General features: G+C 46.6%; 1 protein-coding gene across 1 annotated transcript in view; it reads left to right on the top strand.

Moving 5' to 3' along the window:
* Positions 1-867: 867 nt before the first annotated feature.
* The window catches only part of INTS3 (integrator complex subunit 3), a 39213-nt gene continuing 15980 nt past the window's right edge, over positions 868-24100 (top strand). Inside the window, exons 1-8 of the mRNA XM_068963635.1 lie at positions 868-1319; positions 11833-11916; positions 12755-12838; positions 17528-17641; positions 17837-17921; positions 19260-19326; positions 21885-22029; positions 23562-23691. Coding sequence (XP_068819736.1) covers positions 1176-1319; positions 11833-11916; positions 12755-12838; positions 17528-17641; positions 17837-17921; positions 19260-19326; positions 21885-22029; positions 23562-23691 — 853 coding nt within the window. The 5' untranslated portion in view covers positions 868-1175. The remainder of the gene's footprint in view (positions 1320-11832; positions 11917-12754; positions 12839-17527; positions 17642-17836; positions 17922-19259; positions 19327-21884; positions 22030-23561; positions 23692-24100) is intronic.

The raw sequence follows: 24100 nt of genomic DNA, 5'->3' as shown, positions 1-24100 counted from the left end.
TGTCTGGCTGATAACTGCAGTTGCATGGACGCTTCCAATAGCTTGTGTGATAGATACTCTTAGCTCCGGGAGCTGGCTCCACACCATCCAATGGCATTTGCTCTGACACTGCTTAAGGGTTAGGGTTCTGCTCCTTGGCCCTGCTATGTCAATTCACAACTAGGATTCGGGTTTCTAAAAGCCACCTAGGGACGAACAGTGCCCTGGTTCCAGTACCACCCCAGCTTCTGAACGAGGGAGGAAAGGAGGGTGGAAGCCAGCGCCGCGCACGCGCGTCAACCCACGCAGGCGCAGCCTCTCTCCTTCCTGATCTCCCACACCCACCTCCGGGAAGTCGTTCCGTCCCGCCCTCCGAGAGCAGAAGGGGAATATGATTGGAGACTCTGGCTGTCCATCAGACTGGTTTCTCTTCTGCTCTATACCATTGGCAGCGGGCGTGAAGGCCTGTGGGCCAACGTCGGCCTACTCCTTCGAGACCGAGAGCCACCGCGGAAGCCGCTATTGGCGGAGGCCGGAGACCGCGACTGCTCACTTCCGGCGCAGGCCTCCACGATTCCTCCCCCTCCCCCGGCGTCGCTCTTGGCCTTCCCACCCCCCCGCCCTTCCACCATGGCCGCCTCTGTGTGGTGTAGGGAGAAGCTGGTCGTCCGTGTCCTCCTATAGCGCTTACTGCCTCACCCTCACCCCCTGGGGGCCGGAACCAAAGGAACCTCGCTCCCCAATCCTTGGGGCATCAGCCAGGAAGGATTCCTACCCCCTACTTCATGGGCAGGACTCTTTCCCCCCCCCACCTCCTGAGGTAGAAACTTAAGGTTTTCCCAGCTTCTCTTAGGATCAGAAGCCAGAAAGGGCGCCTTTTCCATTTCTTCAGGGACAGAAGCCTCTCCTACACTTCCCGTAGGGGCTCAGACCCTTAGCCGTGCATACTTAGGAGCTAACGGCGTTTCCTCAGCACTGCCAGTCCAGAGGCGCGACCTAGAGGCCCGCCTGCCTTCGCCTCCTGCACAGGAGCGCCCTTTCGGAGAGGAGGGACGAGTGCAGAGGCCAGGGACCCTTATCCCCTGCTCCTCCCCTTGTCCCTCTTGCCCCCCAGTCCTTGTCGGTCCTAGATTTCCCGTTTCTAGGACTTCCTACCCATCCACTCCCGGGCCTTTTCCCGTCTCCCGGCGGCAGCCATGGAGTTACAGAAGGGAAAGGGGGCAGCAGCAGCTGCTGCTTCGGGAGCAGCGGGAGGTGGAGGAGGAGCGGGAGCAGGAGCCCCAGGAGGGGGGAGGCTGCTACTTTCAACCAGTTTGGATGCCAAGGATGAGTTAGAGGAGGTAGGTGTGGGGGGTGGGGAAGGGAGTTAAGAAATGGGGTTGAGGAGGGGTACTGGAGCGAATATGGGGTGGGGGTGGGGGAGGAGGCCTTAAAGTTTTTTCTAAGACAACACAAACACTGCTCCTGACTTCCTGCTCCTGAAGGAAGAAGTGTGGGCCAACTTCCTGGACAGGTTGTCATAGCAACAGCAGCCACTACTGTTAAATGGGTGGGGGGGGGGCGTGTTGATGAGGAAGGGATATATCATCCAGATCTACTGGATTTGTTTTTGACATTGCTTTCACATATAGGCCACAGCTGTAATTAATATTTAACCCTGTTTCAGTCGGGTCATAGATTGAGTGATGTATGTGTGTGTAGGTGTTTTGGGGGGTTGGTTTGATAGGAGCTTGCACTAGACCTTGGAGCCTCCTCTTAGATAGTGTTGACTTCATTTAGACCCTCAATTGCTGGTGATGTTAACTAGGCATTTAGAATGAGTGAAGACCTAAGGAAAAGTGAGTTGTATTTTGTTAGGAGTGAATGGGACCTAGGGGCCTGTCCACAACCAGATGGCACACACACAAGGGAGGGAACATACAGATGCTGAGAAATAGGGTAGGGTGAGGCGATGCCTTGGGCCCGAATAGGGATTTTAGACTACTGAATAATTGACCCCCCAGTTGTTCCTCTTGCCCTGTCCCTGACAATCCAGAGTTGATCATTTATCCCTTTCCTGTGACTGTAAAGTGTCTGTCTGCAATGCAGGAGACCTGGGTTCGATCCCTGGGTTGGGAAGATCCCCTGGAGAAGGAAATGGCAGCCCACTCCAGTATTCCTGTGTGGGAAATCCCATGGACAGCGGAGCCTGGTAGGCTGCTGTCCATGGGGTCTCAAAGAGTCAGACACGACTGAGCGACTTCACTTCATACATGAAGAGACATCCTTAGAAATATGAGACTGAGAAGTGTGACATGATTGCTGGATTGTTTAAGACCTGATACATTCAACTCAGTGGTTATCCGGGGACGGGACGAGTAAATTATTAGGCCCTGTTTCTTCACGGGCAATTTCCCTGCTTCTGACTTTGTCATGGCTCTTGATCAAATGTTAGAGGGTGGTCAAGCAGATAGGTGGAATTCATACTGTAAGTTTGAAGGAATGTAGGTTCAGATCCAGGATGGCAGAACACATGCAGAAATGAGCTTTGTGAATCAAGAAGCACCTGGACAGCAACCTTGTGGGTTATCCATCAGATACATCTGTTCACAGACATGCTTCCATCATGCTTCTCCCTTGTAATTCTGTATGAGATGAATCAGAGTTTGTCTTCTGTTGTTATCAGCTAAGGTAAATCCAATTAGGAACATAAATAATGCTTCTGTTTTTTGAGTGCTACCTGTTGCACTAACAAGGCAGATAACAATGCTAAAAGTAATGTATTCCCGAAACAAATACAAATGACTTTGCCAGGATTGCCTGCATTTTAAATTTTCTACATGTTTAGAAATGGCCACTGTCATTGTCAAGGTATGAGCCCTGGGTTCTAGCACTAGACCTCTAGAATTGTAGCAAGAAAATCATTGATTACCTTTGATCACTGCATCAGTTGGGTGGAGGGGAAAAGACCCCAAGGGTAGTGAAACCCTTGTTTATTTCCCACCCTGATTGCCGGAAGGGTCATCCTGTTCTAATTTGTACCACAGCATCCTATTCCCTGAGGAGTGACATGTTTGCTAGCAAGTGAAATAATATGGTAAAAGGGGATCTCATAAGAGACAAAGCATTTATTTTCTTGCTCTTTTGGACTGTCTGAGAGTGAACTTGCAGCTGTTTGCAGAGAGAAGGGGGAGGGAGGGTCTCCTTTTTTTCTTGATATCCTTTGTGCTGTCCATGTTTCTCAGCTTGTCTTGGCCTTCCTCCTTTCCTTTTATGCCCTTTGTCCTTTGCATCTGAATTTTCCAACATGCCTTGCCAGTTTCTAACCTCAAGTGCAGCTCCCACTAGATCAGAGTGACTAAGATTAAGACTTACTGGCTTCTTCCTCTGGGTCTTGTCACGCATCTCCGCACTCAAAAGCTAGTATTGACTGATCTCTGGTGGTTCTGGCTTGGTTGTTTCCAGCATAGTCCCACCTATTGCCCAGGAACACAGTAGGGAGACCCAAGGCCAGCCTTCCAGAGCTTATCATCTAAAGACTGAGTTAACACTCACAAGAAAGGTAAAAACAAAAACCCAGTGAGGGTTGTGAAGAGACCGGCGTCAGCTGGATGTGATGAGGAAAGGCCCCCCGAGGCCTGGAGTGTGAAGGGCTGGTGAGGAGCATCACAGGCCGGGGCTGTGACTCTTCTGCCCAAGGGACCATTTGTCGTATCCTTTCTTCTCTTTGGCCCTGTTCTTTTCTTTGAATGGGGAATTCTTGCCCATCCCCATCCAGATTTGAGGAATGAGATAAAAATAGTGCCAAAGATTGGAGGCATTTAGAACACGTAGCTCCTAATCTCACAAGCCTTCAAAGCTCCTGGTCACTCCTCTGTGGAGAAGGACGCTGTCTACTTTGAAGCAAGGCTAAAGGCAGGAGCTGTGGCTCAAAACAAGTTGGAACCTCCTCTTAAGCTCTGGACAGGTCTCAGTTTTGCATTTGGTTAGAGGTATGTCCCTTCCAGGTTTTCTCTCAGGCTCATCCAGTCTGTGAAGATTCTCCAGGGAATGGGCTTTGAGTCATTTCTGATTTTTTTCCCCTTAAATCCTCATTTCACTTACAGTGACTCTCGGTTGTAGAATACTTGGAACCCAGTTTGTTCAGTTAACTCTTTACTAATGTGAGTCCTTGAGGGTTTTGTAGGTCAGATCATATCTTTTCCTTAAGCCTTTGAATTTTAGTCTCCGAAGGCCACTGACTTCCCATAAGGGGACAGTATTTAAGTATTTACTATTGTTATTGTTTAGTCGCTAAGTCATGTCCGACTCTTTGTGACCCCATAGACTAACCCACTCCAGTGTTCTTGCCTGGAGAATCCCAGGGACGGCGGAGCCTGGTGGGCTGCAGTCTACGGGGTCACACAGAGTCGGACACGACTGAAGCGACTTAGTAGCAGCATCAGACTATACCCCTGTTCATGGAATTTCCCAGGCAAGAATGGTGGAGTGGGTTGCCATGTCCTTCTCCAGGGGATCTTCCCAACCCAGGGATCAAACCTGAGTCTCCTGCTTGGCAGGCGGATTCTTTACCATGAACAACCTGGGAAGCCATTAAATAATATAATTTTTAGCAAACTGGATGTTACCTGGAGGAAGGAGGAGACACTGAGGTTAGAGCAATCCTCAGACTTTAGCCTCCAGCTTCAGGTATATACTTGCAGACTAGAAGGCCTCCCTGCTTTCCACCCGCTCTCCATCTACTGCTTCTGTCATGGAAACCATGGTAAGGTAGTCTTAGTACTAGAAAAATTATTTTAGAAGCTCCTAGAGGTGGTAAATATTCACTCAACTCTCTGAGGTGCTGTCGTTAAAGGCTTACTCTGAACAGTCATTCTGCCAGCAGTTATTGGCAACTGCACGTGTGGTTCCGTCTTTACTAAGGGCCTCGGTTGTCTGAGGGGAAGAAGGGGTACTACTGCTTGATTGTAGGGATCTGGCTTTCTACAGCCCTCTGAGATGTGGTCCTCCAGTCACTCTGAATGATTTGTAATTAGTTCACTCATCTCTGTTTGGGAAAGTAATTTCTGTAGTTCAAGAAAAGCAGTATCCTTTATATATTTCTATTGCCTGGGAAGAACCGACCCTCATATTTCTTTTCCTCATTGCTTTTATTCACCCATCCAATTCTGGACTCTGCCATTTTCTACATCCTTAGTTAGGCCTCCCTGTTGCAAGATGCCAGTTTTCTTTCTTGACTCGGCAGTGACCCATAGAAATGACTCAGACCTCTGAATGGAGCTTAGATATCGAGGAGGGCCCTAGAGAAACGTGGTTCAGTCCAACGTCTCTGTGTTACATCACAGGGAGAAACTAGGCCAGCCCTCCAGCTTTGCTCCAGGATCTTGGTGCAGGGTCCTTCTGTGTCCAACTCTTTCCTCTTCTCTCACAGAAGGCAAAAGTAGGAGAGGAAGTTTCTCAACCTGGTTAGGGATTGTGGTGTCCTGTGTGGTGTTGGAGAAGACTCTTGAGAGTCCCTTGGACTGCAAGGAGATCAGCCCTGGGTGTTCTTTGGAAGGAATGATGCTAAAGCTGAAACTCCAGTACTTTGGCCACCTCATGCAAAGAGTTGACTCATTGGAAAAGACTCTGATGCTGGGAGGGATTGGGGGCAGGAGAAGAAGGGGACGACCGAGGATGAGATGGCTGGATGGCATCACCGACTTGATGGACGTGAGTCTGAGTGAACTCTGGGAGTTGGTGATGGACAGGGAGGCCTTGCGTGCTGCGATTCATGGGGTCACAAAGAGTCAGACACGACTGAGCGACTGAACTGAACTGTGTAGGGCTCAGGTTTCAGGAGTCTCTGAGGACATGCCATTAAAAGTAGTGGCAGGGAGCATTGAAGGGTGGTCTCGTCCTCATGGATTCAGTTGTGTGATCACTGAGCATCTTCACAGATGGAATAGAGTCTGATTCAGCTGAGGCTATATGCTAGGTACTTTCACATATGTTAACCTTGTTTAATCCTCAAAGCAACCTTATATGGGCTCTGTCTCTAATCTTTTTAGTTAAGAAAACCAGCGTATTATAAGTAAAAGGTTAAGTCAGTTTTGGTAATTTAGGTAATTCACCTAAGATTAGCCCAAGGCTTACAAGTAGTGGAGGGATTCTCCTGGTCCTTGCTTGTCCATTGGCTCCACAGCCAGCTGCTCTTTTGACTTTTCTTGCATCTCTGTTGATTCAGCAGAGATTTCTTCTTTTTTATCACAGTGATGTCTAGGATTTTATGATGCTGTTTTGCTGCCTGCTCACCATCTTCCTCCACTCTGAAACTGCTTATTAACCTAGGCCGGGTAGGCAGGGCCTCCCAGAGTGCCCAGCAAGAACAGCCTGGATTTAGCAACTGGAGGAACTGATAACTGTCTTAGATAAAGAAGGATAAGACTTAAAAAGAGAAAATACAACCTGAGGTTATTTTCTTTCCTCCCTTTACAATATAGGAGCTGGACTAGGTAATGATGGATCTCAGAGTTTGTGGGAGACGTGGGTTGTGAGATTTACAGCTCAGCTTTTCATGTGATCTCACAGCTCCTTTTCACAAGTACACAGGTGCTGTTGATTAAGGCTGAGCACTCTGATGTGACCTAATTTGGAGGATAGTCAGACCTGATGTTGGACAGTAACGTTGTCAAACCTGAGCAGCTTTGAGCCTAATTTAGGTTGAATTTTTTTGGCTCTGGAAGCTCCTTGCCTTAATACTCAGTTCTACTCTGCTCTTAGGTAGGGATGGTAGACAACTTCAGGAAGATGGTCAACGGAGAAGGATGATGGTCAAAGGTGAAACATGATGGTCTTTCATTCCTGGACCTCTTTCCTTTGTCATTATTTGTCAGTAGTTCTCAATAAGATGTTTTAAAAGACTTAGGAAGTAGTTTAGGTAGTTTAGGAAGAGGCTCACTGACTAATATGAGATACACTTTGTCAATAATTTCTTTATCCTTAGTATTAAATGCTTTGAAACAGGATCTGTGACTTAAAATCTCCTTAGAATTTTGAGCACATATTATGTTATAGAGTTTTCCTTTATAATTAAGAATGGTCCTTGGTGCACGCTGGTGCTAAGTTGCTTCAGTCGTGTCCAACTCTTTGCGACCCCTCTGGGCTGTAACCTGCCAGGCTCCTCTATCCATGGGATTCTCCAGCCAAGAATACTGGAGGGGGTTGCCATTGCCTTCCTCCAGGGGATCTTCCCAATCTGACCCAGGGATCAAACCCTTCTTTTAAAAAAAAAGAAAATTTTATTTTAATTGGAGGCTAATTACTTTACAATATTGTAGTGATTTTTGCCGTACACTGACATGAATCAGCCATGGGTGTACATGTGTCCCCCATCCTGAACCCCTCTCCCACCTCCCTCGCCATCCCATCCCTCAGGGTAGTCCCAGTGCACCGTCTCATGCATAGAACCTGGACTGGCGATCTGTTTCACATATGGTAATATACATCTTTCAATTCTATTCTCTCAAATCACCCCGCCCTCGCCTTCTCCCACAGAGTCCAAAGTCTGTTCTTTGCATCTGTGTCTCTTTTGCTGTCTTGCATATAGGGTCATCGTTGCCATCTTCCTAAATTCCATATATATGCATTAATATGTTGTATTGGCGTTTTTCTTTCTGACTTACTTCTGTCTGTATAATAGGCCCCAGTTTCAACCACCTCATTAGAACTAACTCAAATGCATTCTTTTTAATAGCTGAGTAATATTCCATTGTGTAAATGTACTACAACTTTCTTATCCATTCATCTGCCGATGGACGTCTAGGTTGCTTCCATGTCCTGGCTATTGTAGACGGTGCTGCGATGGACACTGGGGTACACGTGTCTCTTTCAGTCTGGGTTCCTCGTGAGCCCTTCTGCTTTACGTCTTCGGCATTGGCCCCGCCTGGATTTTCCTGTCGTGCTCCTCACCTTTGTTTCACTGGAGACCCTGGGAGCTTTAGTTTGGCCTTTTGTTCTCCACTAGTTCTTTTCTTTCTTATGCTCACCTTTTTTTTTTTTCAAGTTTATTTTGTACGTTTTTGGAGGGACATCTCAACCATGAAAAAGTAGAGAGAGTAGTGTAACCTCCCTGGAACGATCACTCTGCTTCAGTACTTACCAGTACATGGCGGCCTTGTATCTCCCTTTAGTCTCCTCAGGATTATTTTGAGGCAAACCCAAGGTATATCATTTCATCTGTAGGTATTTCATATATATGTCTGTGAGAGATGGACTTTTCTCTTTTTAACATAACCACAATAGCATACCTAAAATATTATTAATTCCTCAATGTAATAAAATACTCATTGTTCAAATCGACTGTTTCATAAATCCCTTTTTTTTTTTAAGATTTTTTTTTTTTTTTTGGCCTTAAGTCCTGTGCTTTACTGGGTTTCTTGTTTGGGGAGTTTTTTGGGGGGGCTGTGTGGCATGGCTTGTGGGCTCTTAGTTCCTGGACTAAGGCTTGTACCTGGGCCCACAAGCATCAAAGCAGAGACTCCCAGGGAATTCCCATAAACTCTTTTTATAAGTGGTTTTTTTCAGATCAGTAATCAAACAAGGAACACACATTTGTTGCATTCAGTTGACATGTCCCTTTAATTTCTTAATAACTTTTAAAATAATTTCAAACTTAGAGAAAAACTGTTTAGACCTAGAACTCTCATACTCTTCTTCCGGACTCACCAGTTGTTAACATTGCTGCATTTGCTTTTCATTTTGTATACATATTATTTTAACCTTTTGAGAATCAGCTGCAGCTGCATGCCACTTAAGATTTAAATACTTCCAGGAGTATTTCCTAAGAACAAGAGTCTCAGTTACATAATCCCTGTTTTATTATCTAAACTGGAACATTTAACATCAGTATGTTAATATTACTTACAGTACCTATTCACATTTTACCAGTTGTCCCAATAATGTCCATTATAGCAGCCCAGAATCACACACTGAATTTAGGTGTACTGTCTCTTTTATTCTTAGTCCTGTCTCTGTCCTTCACCTTAAACACTTTTAACAGGCCAGGTATTTTATAGAATCTCTCAATTTGGGTTTTCTGAAATTTCAGCTGTCAGTTTGTCTTGTTACTTGGGATACTAACTCTGATTGCTTGGTTAAGATGTTATCCTCCAGAATTCCCTTCAGTTATTTTCTCTTTGATTAATAAGTATTTTGAGCCTATGTGACTATATACTCTTGTGAAGGTTTTACCTCTAGTTTTAGCATTAATGATATTTCCCTGAATCACTTATTACTTCCATCAGTCCTTCTGTGTTTTTAGTTGGCATTCCACTATAAGGAAGAGCTTTCCCTTCTTTGTTTGTCATGTATGTATGTATCTATCAGCATGGATTCATGGGTCCTTATTGTGTTCAAGGAGTTGTCATTTTAAGTCTTTTTTTTTTTTTTTTGGCCTGCCACATGGATTGTGGGATCTTAGTTCTCCAACCGGGGATCAAACTCAGGCCCTGGTAGTAAAAGCGCCAAGTCCTAACCCATGGACCGCCAGAGAATTCACTTAAGCCTCGTCTAATACATGAAGTTCCCCTCCCCCGCTTTTCCCCTTGTAAGTTAAATGTTAAAGAAACCAGGAAGCCTGTCATGGTTTACACTTTCTAGATTTTGCTGATGATACCCCCATGGTGACTTGAGTTGTAAACTAGTAGTTAGATCTGGAGATGTGTTGTTGTTCAGTCGCTCAGTTGTGTCTGACTGTTTATGATCCCATGGACTGCAGTACGCCAGGCTACCCTGTCCTTCAATATCTCCCAGAGTTTGCACAAACTCACATCCATTGAGTGAGTGATGCCATCCAACTATCTCATCCTCTGTCACCCCTTCTCCCTTTGCTCTCAGTCTTTCTCAGCATCAGGGTCTTCTCCAGTGAGTCGGCTCTACACATCAGATGGTCAAAGTATTGGAGCTTCAGCTTCAGCATCAGCCTTTGCAATAAATATTCAGGGTTGATTTCCTTTAGGATTGACTGGTTTTATCTCCTTGCTGTCCAAGGGACTCTCAAGAATCTTCTCCAACACCACAGTTCAAAAGCATCAATTCTTCAGTGCTCAGCCTTCTTTATGGGCCGACTCTATCTAACATTGGTACATAATTACTGGAAAAACCATAGCTTTGACTATACAGACATTTGTTGGTAAAGTGATGTCTCTGCTTTTTAATACACTGTCTAGGTTTGTTACAGCTTTCCTTCCAAAGAGCAAGCATCTTTTTTAATTTCATGGCTGCAGTCACTGGCCACAGCAATTTTGGAGCCCAAGGAAAGGAAATCTGTCTCTTCTTCCACTTTTTCCCCTTCTGTTTGCCATAAAGTAATGGGACCAGAAGCCAGGATCTTGCTTTTTATCATGTTGAGTTTCAAGCAAGCTTTTCATACTCCTTTCACCCTCATTAAGAGGCTCTTTAGTTCCTCTTCACTTTCTGCCGTTAGAGTGGTATTATCTGCATATCAGAGGTTGTTGATACTTCTGGCAGTCTTCATTCCACTTGGTGATTCATCCAGCCCAGCATTTCACATGATGTGCTCTGTACAGAAGTTAAATAAGCAGAGTGACAGTATGCACCCTTGTCGTACTCCTTTCTCAATTTTGAACCAATCAGTTCTTCCCTGTCCATTTCTAACTTGCTTCTTGACCTCATAAGTTTCTGAGGAGACAGGTAAGGTGGTCTGCTATGCCCATCTCTTGAAGAATTTTCCAGTTTATTGTGATCCACACAGTCAAAGGCTTTAGCATAGTCAGTGAAGCAGAAGTAGATGTTTTTCTGGAATTCCTTTGCTGTTTCTATGATCCAGTGGATGTTGGCAATTTGATCTCTGGTTCCTTTGCATTTTCTAAATCCAGCTTGTATATCTGAAAGTTCTTGGTTCACGTACTGTTGAAGCCTAGCTTGGAGAATTTTGAGCGTTACCTTGCTAGCCTGTGAAATGAGTGCAGTTGTGCTGTAGTTTGAACGTTCTGTGGGGATTGGAATGGAAATTGACCTTTTCCAGTCCTGTGGCCACTGCTGAGTTTTCCAGATTTGCTGGCATATTAACAGTGTCATCTTTTAGGATTTGAAATAGCTCAGCTGGAATTCCATCACCTCCACAGCTTTGTTTGTAGTAATGCTTCCTAAAGCCCACTTGACTTCACACTCCAGGATATCTGGCTCTAGATGAATGATCACACCATTGTGGTTATCCTGGTCATTAAGGCATTTTTTGTATAGTTCTTCTATGTGTTCTTATCACTTTTTCTTAATCTTTTCTGCTTCTGTTAGGTCCTTACTGTTTCTGCCCTTTTTCATGCCCATCATTGCATGAAATGTTCCTGTTCCCTTGATAGCTCCAGCTTTCTTGAAGAGATCTCTAGTCTTTCCCATTCTATTGTCCTGTTCTGTTTCTTTGCATTGTTCATTGAAGAAGATCTTGCTGAAGATCTCCTTGCTGTTCTCTGGAACTCTGCATTCAGTTGGTTATATCTTTCCCCTTTTCCCTTGCCTTTTGCTTCTCTTTTCTCAGCTATTTGTAAAGCCTCCTCAGACAACCACTTTTGCCTTCTTGAATTTCTTTTTCTTTGGGATGATTTTGATTACTGCCTCCTGTACAGTGTTACGAACCTCTGTCCATAGTTCTTCAGGCGCTGTTTATCGGATCTAATCCCAATGAGTAAATCCATTCATCACCTCCACTGTATAATCATAAGTGATTTGATTTAGGTCATACCTGAATGGCCTAGTGGTTTTCTCTACTTTGGAGATGTGACCTGATTTAAATTTTTAAAAAGGTTTTTTAGGACCAGAAATATGTCATAGGTGATGGTATGAAGGCTTCTAAATTTTTTTCTCACCCCTTCACAGAGATTGGAAAGATGTATGAGCATTGTGACATCGATGACTACTGGTGTCTCCGAGAGAGAGGCCAATGATGCCCTCAATGCCTATGTGAGTATAATACTCTTTCTGAACCCATTTCTGCTGCTTTGAAAGCTTTCAGACATGATCAGAAAGATGGAAAGACTTCATTGTTTAGGAGCTAGGGGTTGAAGCTAATGTCTCGGTTTCCTGAACCAGGCTTCCCAACTCCTCTCTGTCTTTCCTAATCTGGGAGTCCCATCTTGTGGAGCCTTGAAAGTGAAAGTGAAGTCGCTCAGTCGTGTCCGACTCTTTGCGACACCGTGGACTGTAGCCTACGAGGTTCTGCCATCCATGGAATTTTCCAGGCAAGAGTACTGGAGTGGGTTGCCTTAGGCATCATTAAATAACAGCTTTAAAAAATAACTTACAGTTCTCTGGTGACTAATTTTCTTTATAAATCATCCTCACATATTTGATCTTTTACATTTCTGAGGTTGAAGGATTTAAAGTAATACATGGAAAGGACTTAGAGTAGTTTCTGGCACACAGTGAATGTTCAATAAATATTTATTGTTAGTAATTGTTCTTATTATGTCGTCACCTTACAGATACCAGGGGTTCAGTGATTTGGCCAAAGCCTTGAGTAGGTTTCTTTGCGGCCCCCTCTCTACTGAAGGCTGTTAAGGTGTGGAGTAGGATTTCCCCCCCATTTCAAACACTTTTCTGCCTCTGGCCTTCATCAGGCCTTGGAGAAAGCAGTATGGATCCATCCTTTGTCTCCACCTCTCTCCTAAAACAGATGCCCATCACTTTTAGCTGATGATTCTTTGCAGGTTACTCAGGAGTCCCAAGTTTTCTGGGAGCAACTGTGCTTAAGAACTTTTCTCTTGAGTGACGACTAGTTTTTTCTTTCCTCTTATCCCAGGTATGCAAAGGCCCCCCACAACATGAGGAAATCTGCCTGGGCCTCTTCACCCTTGTCCTTACCGAACCAGCCCAAGCCCAGAAGGTAAGAAGACTCGCTACTCTGGCCCCATATTCCCTTCTCAGATACGATCTGAGAGAATGGTGGAACTTTTGGCTTAACTGGTTTAGTATCAGACCCTTGGACCAGGGCTGGATCATCTTGTTCTCCAAATATAGTTACAACTCCCTTTTCACTCAGTAAATGGGTCACTTTCTTACTAAAGTCCTTTCTCTTCAGATCCTGAAGCTAAGAGGCAAGAAAATGCAGTTGTGAGAGTGAAAAGGGATTTAAAGAGTTTTAAATTGTAGATTTTTGAGTCAGGGCTGAAAGAATTGGGATTTAATCCAGAGACTGTGCTGGGTCTTTGTTGCTGCCCACAGGCTTTCTCTAGTTGCAGACAATGGGGGCTACCTTCTAGGTGTGGCACACAGGCTTAGTTGCCCCGAGGCATGTGGAATCTTCCTGGACCAAGGATTGAACCTATATTCCCTGCATTGGCAGGCAGATTTTTCACCCCTGGACCACCAGGGAAGTCCTAGAAAGCTTAATATTAGGTGATGCCATAATAATGTAGTGATTAAGAGAAGACTGGAATACATTGCAGTCAGACTTCCTGAGGAATACTATATGAAAACTAGTCTGGAGTTCTTCACAAATGAAGAGTCTTTTTTATGTATTGATACTAATAGAATGGTTTGAGAGAGATCCTTCCTTGTGGTGAAGGACTGAGCAGGATGTTCTCTTTGGACTCCATTCTTTCTGTAGTAAAGTAGCAAAATCCTGTCTTTTGCCTCTCTGGATTTCCGCTTTCTGTGTCCTTGAGTCTTGCATGATGGTTTGGAGACACTTGTCGTATCTGGCATTAACTGCGTGACACTAACAAAGAAGAGCTTGGTGTGGGGGAATTCAGTTTTCTCCTTACCCCTTCCTTAAACAAAGGGAGTGTGAAAGGAAACAATCATGCTGTGTCCAACATTGTGTTCAGCTCTATCCAGACATTTAATCTTCTCAGAAAGCCCATGTGAAACTGGCGTCTTTGTTCCCTTGCCCCAGACTGCTCTCAGTGCACCTGTAAGAAACCTAGAGGTTGTCTGTTCAAGGAGAACCAACGGAACAGCATTCTTAGGGACAAGGACAGGATGCCCATGGTCCCCTGGCTTAGCTGCTTGTGGTCATGGCAAACCTGGGGTCAGGGTAGGTGGTAAGGGCAGCAAGTATTGACAAGTCCCTGGTTTCCCAGGCTATTTCTGGGCTGGGACACTGTTGAGTTAAGTTGGCGTTTCATTTTCATAGCAAATTGATCTTTGAGAACCTTAAAGACAAATGAATGTCTCCAGTTTGGTGGTGTTAATCAGTAATGTGATCCACCCCAGCCTCACTGTTTAAAAGAAAGTGTTGACAAAGATGGGGGTGAAGGGTTGGGGTTAAGGCTTAGTTTCTCTCATGTGAGTTTTTACACATGCAGTTAAAACCTTATTTAGTCACCTCAGTGCAGATTCATCTAGTCTGCTGGTTTTATTTGTGTTTCAGATGAGATCTGAATCAGCTAGGGTAAATCAATAAATCTCAGTGAAGAGGGCGGGGCCCCATGGTATTTCTACCTCTTTGCCTGACCAGTCAGTGAGAGGTCATAGGGCTATGCATTATAAATGCTTATGATGTCATGAATTCGGCCATCCAGACATGGCAAGGCACTAGAGCACCTTGTCTTCTTTTTGCCCCATGAGCGTGGCCCAGGCCCTCACCTTGGGTCTCGTAGTTGGTTGACATGATTGGTTGCATCAGTTATTTTCACATGCTGCAGGTTTCCAAGCACATCCCCTACCTAGGAGCCTCTTCAGACAAAGCGGGTGGAGACTGGGAATTAGGAGAATACAGTTTTAGGCAAATGAGGAACTATCAGGTATGACTCATTCAGAGGCCTTGAGCCATATCAGAGAATGGGGGAAGAATCTGCCCCATCTCCTAGTACTTTATCCTTCTTCCTAAAAGGGTGATTGTCTTAGAGAATACTCTGTCTTGCAGAAGCTGTGGGTGGGCGTAACTGATAACTGATCCCAATGCATTGTTTTAGGCTTCAGTTTAAACCAAGGGGAGTGTTTCCTAAGGGTTTACTTGGAGTTAATTCTGTCCCTGGAACAGAAACTTAGTTAAGGAAAGAGCTGTCAGGTGTTGGCGGAGAGTGGAATAGACGTGGGGTGGATTTTGTTCCAGTTCTACCTTCCTAACTTGCAGCCTTGTGTTTATATTCTCTGGATTTATTTCCTATTTGATGTCCAAACTGAATCGCTGGGAGCAGGCCAGGCTGGGGGGCTGCAGTGTGGTGGGAGGCTAAATTGAAGGCTTTAACTTCTGCTCCGGTTCTCTTAGGGGATATAGGTGATAGGAAAGGATTTAACATCGATGCCAAGGTCCTTCATCACCAAAGATACAACACCAGGCCCTGGCAGTTCTTGGTCCAGGTGCTTCTGTCAGCAGATAGCTCTAGAAAGAAAGTTGAGGGCTGTGAAGGCTGAGGCTGGAACATCACTGTTCCCAGCACAGGACAGGTATCCTACCTCAGCACCGTCCTGTCACCTTTCCTTTCTTTTGGGACCTTCTGTTTCCCGCTGAGTTTTTCCACCCATCTACTTATCTTCCAAACCAGTCAGAGCACTGGCACAGAGTTTGGAGAGGCAACCGGCAGCATCAAGAATATGATATGATGTGATCCTCCTGGTGCCCGGCTGCATGCATTACCAGCAGTTGTGGTTAATAAGGTCCCAGATGGAGCATGGAATTAGGCAGCCAGAGCCTACTTGCTCCATCTGACCCTGCGCCTCCTGAGGGCTGTCCTTCCCTGTCAGGGTCTCTTCTGCATTTCTGGGATTTCTGCTCTCCTTTGGGCAGAGGGAAACAGCTCCTCTCTTACTGGTTGTGCCTCTGTCTTTGGCCTGACATGGGTCTCCCTTCTGCCTCTGCATCCCTCGTCCTCTGCCCATTCTGTGACTCACTCCTCTAGGGAAGGCTCCAGGGCTGAACCACATTTACTGACGAGCAAGTTGGCAGTGGTTCACTGGCTTCTCTTACCTCTTATTCCCTTGCTTGTACTTTTGATCTCCCAGCCCTCCCTCTGGCAGATGGAGTCAGAGGATAATCAAATTCTCCTTGGAGTATGGAAAGTTTATGGCACATGGGGGAATCTCTAAGTATTTGTATTTTCATCGGAATGCTCTTTCGACTTAAGGATAATAGAAGAAGTGGAAGTAGGATAGCTAATCTCTTAGGAGTCCCTAGACACACCAAGTCCAGGGAGCAGCTGGTCTTGACGATTACTTCTTTCTCCTTTTTTAAAAAAATGTTTATATATTTTTAAATTTTTTGGCCATGCCACACAGCATGTAGGATCTTAGTTCCCAGACCAGGGATTGAACCTGCACCCCCTGCATTGGAAGCTCCGAGTCTGAACCACTGGACGGACCATTCTGCCAGGGAAGTCCCGGAGTACTTCTCTTTTGAACACTTAGGATGAACGAGTTTAGGAATGTAGTAGTCTCAAAGCCACTGTAAACTCTTAACCTCCATCCCCAGCAGCCTCTTCTCCTTTTAGTTATTTCTGATGATATGATAGCGTCGGGACGATTAAGAGCTTGGAATCTAGAGTTGGACTGCTGGGATTTGAATCTTCCTCTTATCTCAAATGTAACCTGGGGCAAGTTACTTTAACCTCTCTGTGCCTGTTTTCCTCATCTATAAAAATAGAGATGATAATAAATAGGGTGACTATGTGATTCAGATGCAGTAAATAGAATATAAAGTTTTCGCACAGTGCCAATGTATGTTCCCTGTTACAATTGCTAGTATTGATGCTGTCCTTGCCACTGGCCATCGGAGGTTGTGAGATACTGCCTATCTATAATTTTGCCCTTTGTGCTGACAGCATAGAACCCAGCAGGCTGAGGAGGTTGCTAATGAGGTCCCCTAAGGTAGTCCTCCAGGAGTCTGGTCTCTTTAGAGAGACAGGGTGAGAGAAACAGAAGCTCTCAGAGGAAACTGGCATGCATTCCCTTACCTCCCCCAGTGTTAGATGTGCTATAGGACCCCTCCTTCTTTAGTGCTTGGCAGAAGCAAAGGGTAGCCTGGAGAAAAAAAGAAAGATGTTTCGTTAAGGAAGTTCGATTTGGGTCTACCCTTTCTTTCCGGGATCCTGGTCCATGGATCCTCTTTCCTTAATACTCCTAGCCCTTTGTTTCATCTGGCTGTGTCAATACAAGTCTAAAAATCTCTTTGAGATCCTTTCTGGCCTGTTCAACCAAACCCATTCTGCAGTGACCTTTTACTGGCAGATGAAAAGCAGATGGCCTCCACCTGGTTTTGCTCAGCTGGTGGCTTCAAACAGTGTGACGCTTCCTAAGGAGGGAGGTAAGGGGACAGGGAGCCTTTCTTAGCAGGCTTTTCTGTCTTACTAGAATAACTCAGTTCCTTTTCCCCATCCTGAATGACAGAGCAAGGGATAGATTTGGGATGGTGGAGCCTATGGAAGGTTTGTGGAAAGTCTTTCCAGAGTGGAAAGTCTTGTGTTTTGGTCATTGAATGGTAAGCATGCCTTCTAGAGCAGAAAATTTTTCACTGCCACTTGTATCCCGTTGGTAGCATTTACGTTGGAGAGGCTAGGGGGCAGGGAGCCCCCTTTGAGTGGGCTCAGGAGCCTATCCTAGCTTGCTTGCTGCTCACAAACCTCACTTCTTACAGTGTTACCGGGACTTGGCTCTGGTGAGTCGTGACGGCATGAATATTGTTCTGAATAAAATCAACCAGATACTCATGGAGAAGTACTTGAAGTTGCAGGATACCTGCCGTACTCAGGTAAGGCCAGAAAGAAAAGAGAGATCCATCTCAGAGACATGACAGAGAATGGGTCCTCTCCTAACGGGAAGGGAAGGAGGAGTCAGGGGTAACACACCCCTGTCTTTGTACACCTAACTTATAAAATGACTGGATTAGACCCTTTCTCAAATGTATAGGCCCTTGTCTTCATACGTCTTTTTCTCTCTCCTTTAGTTGGTGTGGTTGGTACGGGAACTAGTGAAGAGTGGGGTTCTGGGAGCCGATGGTGTTTGCATGACGTTCATGAAGCAGATTGCCGGTGAGTTGGATGGCAAGAGCATAAAGAAGTATGCCGTATGCCTAAGTCCAGGCCGTGGAGGATGATTGAGTGCCTTAAGGGACTTGATTCCTGGATTGTTTATATTCTTTCCTTTTGACCCAGGCATCTTCTGGGCACATATGTTCCACAAAGAAATTGAAAAATTACAGGGGGCCTTCTGAAGCGATAAGTCTTGCCTCATTTTCCTTCCTGCCAAACTTGAGGCCTGATATAGAATATTTAGCCTGTTGTTGGCCTATTGTAACCAATCCTCACTCTGGGGTTTCGTGGCCTATTGGATCAGGAGGAATCTGGAAGGAATAGGGGAGAATAAGGGTAAAATAACTGGTTCTTATCTCACTGTACCTTCAGAGCCCCTGACATCTTCTCTGGCTCCACCTCAATGTCCTAAACACTTAGGGCCAGTTTGAGGGACAGACTGTGTCACAGAACAGACCCTGACATTTAGGCTTCGTTATCTTCTTGGCATCAGAGACATCTGTCTGAACCACTGATTATCCAAGCGTCCTGTCCCTGCTACTTCTGTTCCCAAGATTACATGTGTTTGATCAAAAGTGAGCCTGTCTCTCTACCTCACCATTGCCCCTTGGTTCTTTGCTTCCTCTTCAGGATTTTATATAACAGTGATGCTCCTGTTGTGATGTGTATAAACCTTCATCTACGTGATGTGTGACTCTGTAAATTGAATTTTTACATTAGGACCTGGGGCAAGGCATAGCGTTGTTGTGCTGGCTATTTTTATCCATTCTCCTGGCACTTGCGTCCCTGTTTGGCACTCCTAGTCCCCACTTCTGATCCTATGATTTTGATCTGGCATTACTGCTTGTTTAACTCTGCCCCAGGAAGTTTCAAAGCAAGCACTCGAGACTGTGATACCTGGAGACCAAAAACCCTTGTTCCTGAGCTAAACACAGGATTTGGGACATCCAGTGGCTGGACTGCAGCTGTTGCTTGCTTCCAGCACTTGTCAGGCCCTATTGGAAATGTCATCTGTTCTTTCCAGCTGTAGGCTTTTCATATCTTCTTCCCAGACATTGCCTTTTAGGGGTCAAAATAATCCCACTCCAACCGCCTGTCTGTGGGAAGTAGCAGCTCTGATTTCTGGAAAAACCCCAAACCTTCCCATCCCGTCTCTCTGGAGGCAAAGAGGGAAATTTTAAAGCCTGACAAAACAAAGACAGTTTTTTCAGCCCTCAGAACATCAGTGATGGGATAACAGTTAGGGATGGAGCAGTTAGAGGGAGAAGGAGTGTGCTGGCTGAGCTGAGTCACTAATCAGAGCCATTCTGACTCTCTGTTTTCTCCCCCTTTGATCAGGTGGGGATGTTACGGCAAAAAACATCTGGTTGGCAGAGAGTGTTCTGGATATCCTGATGGAGCAGAGGTAGAGTCTGTCGTGAAGGGGGGGCAAGAGCTGGATGCGGCCACACTGGGTGTGGGTGTGGGATGCAAGGGTGTGTGAGGAGCTGTTAGTGGCCTGAGAGCACCGTAGGTTAGCGGGCACGAGGTTGGGGAGGGAGCAGCCATGTACTGGTGGCAAGAGAAGGAATTAATGTCATGCTGTAGTCCAGGGATGAAGGAGTGGGAAAGAAGGTTTTTACTAAAATATCTTGGAGCCCAGGAAAAACTCATTTCATCTGATAAGGGTTTATTTTTGATCCAGACCTCCATGGAATGTTTATCTTTGGCGGGAGGTAAGGGAGAATGAACTCAGCAGAGTGGGGCCAGCCAACCACCCAGGCCTGGCAGGTACCCCTGTTCTCCCTTCCAAGACTGTCCATCCTACCCATGCCTTCCTTTTGTTGAAGTGGCGCAGGGGGTGGTGAGAATGAGGAGGTCACTGAGGCCAGTGGTACGGAGGGCATGAGACCAGCTGATTCTTTCCCTTCTCCATCAGAGTAAAGGACCAGAAAATGTGAGGGCTGTTCCATATTTGAACTTGTTTGGGCATGAGGCCTACCTCTTGGTCCTGTGGCCTCACTCTTGCTGTTGCATGATTTCAGAGTCTGTTTCTGGGAGAGGACGCCGCAGTAGTCACATGATTGAGACGGCTGATAGTCTCTGTATGTCCAGTGGTTTAGAAGAATGGACTTCAGCCCTTCTTCACACTTGTGAAAGAGATGGCTGTGTTCTGTGCGCTGCGGAGCTGGGGCGCTGTGCCAGCCCTGCCAGGCAGTGCCCCCTAGTGCCCCAGGCCTGGATGTGCAGCTGCAGGCGCAGCTGGCAGCACACCCTCCATCACTGGTGCAGCGCACAGCATGTGAGCTCCTAGCAGTTTCTTACCAGACCTCTGTCTGAAGTCACTGGGCCTTCCTAACATCCTGGGTCAGAGGGTTTCCCTTTGATCTTTCTCATTACCCCATCCCACGTCTCAGATACATTTATCACCTCCACTAGCAATCTTCCTGAGAAGTGGTTTTTCTAATTTTGTTCCTGGTGCCAGATACCTTCTGTTTCCATACCTTAAAGCAGAATTTTTCTCATTTGGGCAGTGAGAGCACAGTCTTACTGTACAGGTGTCAGATAACTGCCCTGCCTTTTCTCCTGCCCTCCAAAAAACTCACGTCTTTTAATGCACAGTTTAAAACTGTCCTCTTTCACACCTTCTTTCCCACTCCTCCCCAGGTCTTTCTGGGGGTGTGGGATTAAAAGGGAACAGGTGGGGGAGGGGGACCCACCCCAGTGGCCTTGGCTGCTGCTTTTACTCTGTGAAAGGAGAAGGCCAGAGTCCCTTAATTAGGTGGCTTGAGGCCACCTTTTCCGGAATCAGGATGTTGCCTGGTTGGGTTAATTAAACTCCCTGTCTTCTTCCTCTGGTTCCCTGTCTTCCAGCAGGGGTGCTAAAACCCTTGCAAACTGCTTGCTTAGAGGAGACAGCGCCCCAGTTTTGGTGATTTGAGCCAGCGTTGGAGTCTTTGAATCTCCCCACAGTTTCTTAGTACTCCTCTTTCTAGCAACAGGGAATGCAATTCTTCCACTACCCCCTTTTCTCCAGGGAATGTCTAAAACTCCTGGGAAAATAGGCTTTGCCATCCAAAATCATGTTCTTCTCTTCAGATTATGATTTAAGACAGGTGACTCATTGACTGGGAGTGGGATCAGTGGCCAGAGAAGAAATCAGGGGAACATTTATGACGTGGTGGGCTGGTAATGACAAGCATACTCAGTGTGTTCTGAAATCTCCACGGTCCTGAAAGGGTCTTGATAGTCCCCAGAGGTCCTTGGGCTGCACTTTAAGAACTGCAGACTGAGGGACACTTGCACTTTTATTCCTAGTCTGAGTCAGGCAGAAGCTCTGGCTTTTCTCTGTCCCTTGTACCTCTTTCAGGGCTTAGCACACGGTAGGCACTAAGGCAGTGGCAACCCACTCCACTACTCTTGCCTGGAAAATCCCATGGACGGAGGTGCCGGGTAGGCTGCAGTCCATGGGGTCGCTAGGAGTTGGACACGACTGAGCAACTTCACTTTTACTTTTCACTCTCGTGCATTGGAGAAGGAAATGGCAACCCACTCCAGTGTTCTTGCCTGGAGAATCCCAGGGACGGCGGAGCCTGGTGGGCTGCCATCTCTAGGGTCGCCTAGAGTTGGACACGACTGAGGCAACTTAGCAGCAGCAGCAGCAGGCACTCCATTATGTTTGAATGACTGAGTCAACAAACTTATTTTATTAGAAGTTAAGTACTTATGTGGTAGAGATTGCTTTCATTTAGCACTTATCTTTATTGGGCACCTGGTAGAGTGAGAGGAAACTGTCCCCACCTTAGCCGGTTAATAGTCCAAGATAGATAATGACAGCACGAGCGAGCGATTGAGGAACCAGAAACCTACTCCCGTGCTAATCATCAGACATTTCCGAGGCACTGGAGCCAGGCGTGGGGGTGCGTTGGGTGGGTCTAGATGGAGCACAGGTGCCCATGTCTTCCGCGTCTTCCCTCCCTGCAGGGAGTGGGTGCTGAAGAGCAGCATCCTCATCGCCATGGCTGTTTACACATACCTCCGCCTCATCGTCGACCACCACGGGACCGCCCAGCTCCAGGCCCTGAGGCAGAAGGAGGTGGACTTCTGCATCTCACTGCTTCGGGAGCGGGTGAGGACAAAAACCCCGTAGGAAAGTGAGACCCAGAAAGGGCCACCTCTTGTCAGTTCTCTGGTGACCTGGGGCCAGAGATGTGGTGGAGATATGGAGGTGGTTCAAGGCCTGTTGGTTTTTCATCACTGTGAGACAGATGAGGATAGCAGCGTGGAGAAATCAGTGTGGAGCGGCCTTAGTTCCTCTGATGGCAGAAGATGAGCTGGTTGGATGGCATCACTGATTCCATGGACACGCACTTGGGTGAACTGTGGGAGATGGTGAGGGACAGGAAGGCCTGGTTTGCTGCAGTCCGTGCAGTTGCAAAGAGCTGGACACGACTTAGGGACTAAACAACAACAAAGCCGCAGTTACTGGAGTGCTGTTGGTTACGCTGGCATCCTGGGGCTTCCCTGGTCAGCTTTGTGGGCGCTGTCGCACAGCACCTCACAGACAGAAGCTGTCTTGTGTTTCCATTGTTGCGTTATCCCCGCCCACCCCCTGCCTGCTGGGGTAACTGCCGTGATCAGGTGGGATAGTGAGTAGTCTGCTGTCAGATCTCCCAGGAGAGACAGCTCCTAGAGTTAAAGCTATCTAATGCAGTAGCCACTAGCCACGTGTCACAATGGAAGCTAGAATTAATTGATATTAGGGACTTCCCCGGCAGGCCAGTGGTTTGGACTCTGTGCTCCCGGTGCAGGAGTCATGGGTTCAGTCCCTGGTTGGGGAACTTGGGCCGCACATGCTGCACAGTGTGGCCGGGAAAAAAAAAAATTAACACACACATTATAGTTAGATAAAAATTATAAATTCAGTTCCTTAGTTGACAATGGCACCCCACTCCAGTACTCTTGCCTGGAAAATCCCATGGATGGAGGAGCCTGGTAGGGCGCAGTCCATGGGGTTGCTAAGAGTCAGACATGACCGAGCGACTTCACTTTCACTTTTCAGTTTCATGCTTTGGAGAAGGAAACAGCAGCCCACTCCAGTGTTCTTGCCTGGAGAATCCCAGGGACGGTGGGCTGCCATCTATGGGTCACACAGAGTTGGACACGACTGAAGGGACTTAGCAGCAGCAGCTGTTGAATTAGACACGTTTCAAGTGCTCATTTGCCACATGTGGCAAATGGGTATCCTTTTGGATAGCACAACTAGAGGTCATGTCATTACCACAGAAAGTTCTTTTGGACCAAGCAAGTTCTGGGGTAAGGTGTCTGGGGCTCAACGTACCAGCTCTAGCCTTTTGGAGTGTTTGTGTCCCCTTGACCTGGACTGAAACCATTCTGAGAGGAGAGGGCCACAGATTAACGTGGTGGCAGCAGGGCTTCAGCAGTTTTCAGTAACCTCTCCTCCTCGACTTCGTCCCCCCAACTTCAGCTTTCTTCCCCTTGAACAGCTTGGAGCCAATCCTTTGGTTCCAGAAAAAATTGTGTAATCCATTCAACCCCTTTCCTCCCCTCCCTGGAACATATTGCTCTTTCCTCCCTGCAGCAAGTAGACAGTTCTTGTTTTTATTCTCTTTCCCATCTCCCACCACCCACTCCGTCTAGTTCATGGAATGTTTGATGATTGGCCGAGACCTCGTCAGACTGCTTCAGAATGTTGCCAGGATACCAGAATTTGAACTGCTTTGGAAAGATATTATCCATAACCCTCAGGCCTTGAGTCCTCAGTTCACAGGTGAGTAAGGGTTGGGGCATCCTGTCCTTGAGAGGTCAATCGAGAGGGCAGAAGTGGGTGGATAGGAGAGGCTTTGGCAGTCAGGTTTAAGAAGCTTGGGACTGGGCAAGCTCTGCCGGGGACAGCTGGATGTGGGAACGGCAGGAGTACACAGAACCATTCGTGTTCCCAGACAGTCCCTATGTGGCAGGCTCTAGCTGTCTGTCTTTTAAGAAAAAGTGAGATAGAGAACTGTGATCCTCCTCCTCCCCCGTCCCACCAATTCTTGGGCTCAAGAGGTGAGCCGATGACCAGTTTCCAGCTTCACTGAATGTCAGGAGTGTCAGAGGTCAGCTTGTGAGACTGACTCAGCAGAGGCACTGGAATTTGTCCTGTAAGCGAAGGCTCCTCCCCAGGAACCGTGATGCCT

This window comes from Capricornis sumatraensis, chromosome 2 (assembly GCF_032405125.1).
Source record: "Capricornis sumatraensis isolate serow.1 chromosome 2, serow.2, whole genome shotgun sequence".
Taxonomy (NCBI): Eukaryota; Metazoa; Chordata; class Mammalia; order Artiodactyla; family Bovidae; genus Capricornis; species Capricornis sumatraensis.
Note: the sequence above shows the minus strand (reverse complement) of the source record. Positions and strands in the feature narration are given on the sequence as shown.